Source organism: Erpetoichthys calabaricus, chromosome 6 (assembly GCF_900747795.2).
Source record: "Erpetoichthys calabaricus chromosome 6, fErpCal1.3, whole genome shotgun sequence".
NCBI classification, from domain to species: domain Eukaryota; kingdom Metazoa; phylum Chordata; class Cladistia; order Polypteriformes; family Polypteridae; genus Erpetoichthys; species Erpetoichthys calabaricus.
Window position 1 is genome coordinate 126,098,921 of NC_041399.2, and position 6,000 is coordinate 126,104,920.

A 6,000-nucleotide genomic window follows, 5' to 3' on the forward strand; every position below is an offset into this window, starting at 1 on the left:
TTATATAGACAGGTGTGTGCCTTTCCAAATCATGTCCAGTCAACTGAATTTACCACAGGTGGACTCCAATTAAGCTGCAGAAACATCTCAAGGATGATCAGGGGAAACAGGATGCACCTGAGCTCAATTTCGAGCTTCACGGCAAAGGCTGTGAATACTTATGTACATGTGCTTTCTCAATTTTTTTATTTTTAATAATTTTGCAAAAACCTCAAGTAAACTTTTTTCATGTTGTCATTACGGGGTGTTGTGTGTAGAATTCTGAGGGAAAAAATTAATTTCATCCATTTTGGAATAAGGCTGTAACATAACAAAATGTGGAAAAAGTGATGCGCTGTGAATACTTTCCGGATGCACTGTAAATGCTGACACAAACAGTCATGTGTGAAATGTATCATTATGTTAATTATTACAAGTGATGAGAAAATCCTGCAGAGTTCGTTTTGCCATGAGTTCAGCAAAATCAAGGACATTTTCTTGAACTTTGCTGAACTCCATAAAATACACTGGGGTCAACGTGGAGGGAGGAACTGAAGTGGATTATAATGGTGCAATAGTCTTTTAAGTGTCCCTAAGTGTTAATGAAAAGTTGGTCAACTATGGTGGACCAATTATGGTGACCAAATATGTGATCTGAGCAGTGTTAACCACTGTACCTCTGTGCCTTAAAACAAAAAAATGCTGCAGTTTGAAGTAATACCACAAAAAAATGCAACAAACTGCCACAAACTAGCAATAAGTAAGTAAATTTAAGGTCACTGCACTCAAAGAGTTCCATTTTTTGGGCACACACTGACCATGCCAATGAGTGGTGATGTTGGACAGGCTCGTTTCATTGTTTGGCATGGCTCCAGGATCAGCTAGAAAATCTGTTTTGTTTCTGATTTAACTGTCAAGATTCTTTCATGAAAAAGAAACACCTTGTAAATTGATAAATCTTTTGTTTTATTATTTCATAGTGTGTTCTGTGTTTTCTGATGAGGAGGGGGAGGGAAATGGCTCCTTTAAGGCTTGTTTTGGGACCATAGCAGGGCATAAGGCTAATTTGCATGCATTAGTGTTATATATCTGGTGGCAGCACTTATAATATTCTCATTATGGTCAGCTAATGCAGCACTCAAATGAAAATGCTGCAAGTTTTTTAATGTATTTTGCAAAATGAAAATCCGGGGTTGTTGGTTTAAACTACAACTGCAAGTGGAAAAGAGGGTCTCACCTTGTTGAAATGAGTAGACATCAGTTAGAGATGAGGGACAATATCACAAAACACTGTCAAGCATGATAGGGCATATCCTTTATTTTCTTGTGTGCTTGAGAACCAGTGACAATAAACATGCGTGAAAATTCTGCTCATGGTTGCTACAGGTCTGTGATGTCACAATGGCACTGAAAGGCATTGTGGGGCGCTTGGAAGAAAGATATTTGCTTAAGCCAGCCACAGGGCAAATTTCCAGGTAATATCCAGGGTCAGGTCGTGGGGCTGCTGGAGACTATCCCAGTAATTTTCAGCACCAGCCAGGAGCAACACATGAACAAGATACCAATCCACACATGGACACCAGCCAAGTAATCAATGCTAATCCACCTAGCCGGCAGGTCTTAGACAGTGAAAGGAAACTGGAGCACCTGAAGGAAACCCACATGGACATGGGGAGAAAATGCAAACTCCACTTAGGGTGCAACTGGAATGAAAACCCAGGTGTTCTTTTAGCAAAGCAGCAGCACTACCACTACACCATCATGCTGTCCATTCTTGGAATTATAAAATATTATTTTTTCTTCATGTATTGTTTATTTTTTAATTTTAACAATTTTGTTTTCTTGACCTCCATTCTTGTTTAATCATTAAATGATAAATCTACCTAAAGCTAATTCCAGACAAACCTAATTTCATCCATCTTGGATAAATCTACTATTTCCATTTAAGAAAAGACAGGGCTGAAGAGACTAATAATACAAACACCTCATGAAAATAAGTCCAAGGAGTGTCCTACCATGGAAAGTACAACTCAAAGTACAAACTTTTGTCGCAAAAATGCACATCTTAAATGCACATCTAGGCAAAGTGCCTATAATAGGTATGTTTGAATGTGTTGCCATGAGAAGGTTATAACTATAAAGAGTGTACTGCATGACTCCTAAAAGACAAATGGAGTTTATAACGCCGCAAGAAGGAGATCGTCTTAAATGTTCAAAAAATGTGAGCCACTACAGAGTTGAGGAGGACCAGAAGACCCCATTAAAAGGCATTCCTATAATTCCATTCTTCATTCCTGTTAAATGGTAGTAAGGATTGTCAAGTTTGAATTATTGCATGAGCAGACCATCCACCAAGGAATATTTTTGATGCCTGCACTGTAAAAAATGTCAGTAAATTTAAGGGTAAAAATACTGTAAATGTTGAAAGTAAAAGACCTTTTCTGAAAAAAAGGAAAGTTATCTTATGTTCTACTGAAAAATACCTATATATCTTAAACAATACATTTCATTATTTTTTACAGCCAAGTTCTGTAAAATCGATATTTTTCTACCTTCAAAATATGCTAGATGTCATTTATTGATGCATTACAGTTACACTGAAAAAATCTGTTAATTTTACAGTGTAAAACTGTTAAATAGCAAAGGTAAACAACCGTAAAATGTAATATGGTAAATCACTGTTTCAGTAAAACCGGTTACGATATTTGCATAAGGACATGCCCCCTTTTACCATATTGTTCCTGGTGAACCGCATACTTTTGAATAGTAGGGAAAAAAACTTAAACTAAGTTAGCAGACTTATTTTTCCCTGTGTGCTGAAGGTTTTTTGAGGTTATGGAAGCTGATTTATGGTGGGTTGTATTCGATAAGTAGGACACAATACACCACAAAAGCAAACTTTACTTCCCCACCAGACAACGTGCCATCACTTCCTTAAACATTGAATTGTTTTCAATGGGTATATAATTAAAGGGTACATATTTGATATTGATTGTTGTTACTTTACTGCTGCAAACTGTGTACTGGGGTTTGACCCTGGCAATACATATTGTTTATTGATTGGCATATTTATTACACAACATGAATTTCTGGTTATGGTTAAACATTCCCTTCTGTTGGAATTTGTTGCAAAGAACAAATAGTTTTTACTACAAAATTATACTGTAGACCTAAAAATATTGTCACCTTATTTATTACAGTAAAATTGTGGCAACCCAGCTGCCAGTATTTTACCGTAAATGTAACATTATTTTTTAAAGTGTACCATAGACCAAAAAATATTGTCACCTTCTTTTTTACGGTAAAATTCTGGCGACCCCAGCTGCCAGTATTTTACCATAAATTTAACATTATTTTTTTTTTACAGTGTGACCCCACAAATGTAAATGTTGCAAGTCAGAGGTACAGTAGTAAATGTAAAGTACCAGACAGAAGGTAATATGCATTGAATGCCAGGCAGTGACATTTCTATGGCAAAAGAAACATCAGGATGGGAGCTAGAGATGGGAGGAAGAGCACTGCAGCTCTTCATTAGACAGGAAGGAAGTGAGGCCAGATAATAAAGACAAAAGGAGAAGAAAAAGAAATAGATGAGAAGTGTGGTGGAAATTATGTGTAAGTTTCTTCCATAGACAATCATGATATCTTGCTGTTCATGTTTTCTTGCTCTGTGTATATTCTTTATTCAAAACATATATGTAAACTTGTATGTCTTGGGATGTGAGAGAAAGTCAAAGCTACTTTATAAATGATCTAAGCATTCTCCATCAATTTCACTTACCAGTTTAGTATTGTGTAAATATTTAGAAATGTACGATGTAATGTTTAAATGCACATAATCTACATACTTTATACTCAGAGCTAAAATGTGGAGAAAAGAGACTGATATTTATGCAGATTTCCATTGAAGCCACTTAGTTACCACAAAATGAAATTAGACTCTCTATAGTTTCTCTCAAAAGTTTCTAATTGCATTTCTACAGAAACATTAAATTCAGTATATCACTAAAAATTTAAATTCCACACCTTTTATAAAAACAAAGTGATTTCCTGAGTTTGTAATGTGGAAGGTTGCACAACACAATCTTCTGCATCATTGGTATGTCTATTTTACTGTTTGAAAGTAAATAAAATACCTGAACAAAACCAAGATTGTGTCCCCCTTCCTTACCTGAGTGCCCAACACGTCTATGGAACATGTACACATTTTACTGTTATTTGTAACACTTATTAAAACATAAAGTTATATTCAGCCGTTTTGCTGAAGGCTGTGTTTCAGATATAAAAATATGCAACACTTGTACACATTTAAAACAAATACCAAGAATACGATAACAGAATGCATCCTTAAACAGAATACACCACAGACAGGAATAGACGCTGCGTCCACTTACTGTTCATTATTATTATAAGAATGCAATTGTTAATATTATCTACGCATTTCCGTTCCCTCTTTATACAGTTTGAAGTCTCGAAGGAATTTGAGTCAAACCTCACAACAGCGAGCAAAGATAAGGCATGGTCCGGATCGCTAGCCAAATGACACACCCACACACTTCATTTAGTTTCGCTAATCAATCTTGACCTCTCTTTCGACAGAGGAAGGAAGTCGGAGACCAAGAAAAACACACGAGAGAAAAGGAAAACTCCAAACTGAAAGTCTGAGTTCGTCTGTGAACCTGGCGAACAATGCTGAGGAGGATACCCTATCCCTTCATCGTGCCTGCGTTAAGAGAAGGATGGCGATGGTTTAAAAAAAAGTAAAACTTCATATGACTCCATTTTTAAAATTATTTTAGAGGCGCATTTTATTTAACACGTCAAAATTGAAGATTTCATGCCAGACACATGCCTCATGGAACATAAGGTCAAACTACCATGAAGGAAAAAATGCACACTTCAAAATTTCAGCATTTCAACATGAAGACAAGCTGTCCTCACAACAATCACTCATGTGAAAATGAGTTAGGAATTCAAATACATGATTTACACAGACCGTCTAAAATAGCCAACATGAAAACGTCAATTCACAATCCTTACCATTCAGCACGAGGCTTTACAGCATTGATTGGATGAATACAGTAGGGCACCATGGTTTAACTTTTCTTGTTGATGAAAATTAGTAAAATTGCCTTTGTAACTCGATTAATGTAGCCTATTAAATCAACACCATGTTATAATTTTTTCAGATTTTTAGAAATTCACCAAAACGGAGACATCTGCATTTTCATTTTGTGCAAAAAAGAGTTGCACGTTTTCTATGACGTTTCAATTTATTTCAAGTTAATCAAAACACAAGCTTCAATTAAAACACAAAAGCAGGTGCCAAAAAGAACAAAAACACGCTACTCACCGCATATGCTAACAAGGACAAGTTTTAGGATGAAGGATGCATTTTTATCCATTACGATAAGGATAATGTGAGTACTGTCCATTCAATAAGAGCTCAGCCGACGAGGAGATATTTAAAGTCGATCATTTTTGAGTAAATCAAACCTCAAATTAATTTGCTGAGGTTCTGAACCGTAATATTTCTCTACTAGATGCGATTCCCATGTCGAAACGATCTTGATAGTAGCCCTAAAACAGCACAATTGTCAGTCTGACAGCAGAGAGCAGCTCCTCCCAGAGCGCTGCGTGTGCCAGCTGAAGTGCGGGTCCCTAGTCAACGCGTCTTCTCTCCGCTCCACCGCCCGTTGGTAATACTTCGCACAATAAGAGGCGGAGGCAGCATGACATTCTTAGCCATTGCCTGAAGGGCTGCGGTGCTAACAAATAATTTGATCCAGTTATGCCACCACGTACTATACCAGCATGTTTATAGCTTGCCAAAGGTTTTTGAACCTTAGACAGTTTCACACTTGCCCGCTAAATATCTCAAAACCATAGTAATTCATTGTAATACCAATGGCTTGCGCTCAAACGGAAATGCATAGATTAAACTTTGTTTCCAGATAACTACCTATTAGATTACTAAAAGATTTTTAAACTAACTGCACAATGATACCAGATTCCCTTAGC

General features: G+C 36.6%; 1 protein-coding gene across 4 annotated transcripts in view; it reads right to left on the minus strand.

The window, feature by feature from the left end:
- Positions 1–5,630, minus strand: part of LOC114653535 (receptor activity-modifying protein 3-like) — a 202,468-nt gene extending 196,838 nt beyond the window's left edge. For all 4 annotated transcript variants that reach the window (XM_028803910.2, XM_051928906.1, XM_028803909.2 and 1 more), the window contains exon 1: positions 5,333–5,630. In XM_028803910.2, coding sequence (XP_028659743.1) covers positions 5,333–5,414 — 82 coding nt within the window. In that variant the 5' untranslated portion in view covers positions 5,415–5,630. The remainder of the gene's footprint in view (positions 1–5,332) is intronic.
- Between the last annotated feature and the right edge of the window lie 370 nt (positions 5,631–6,000).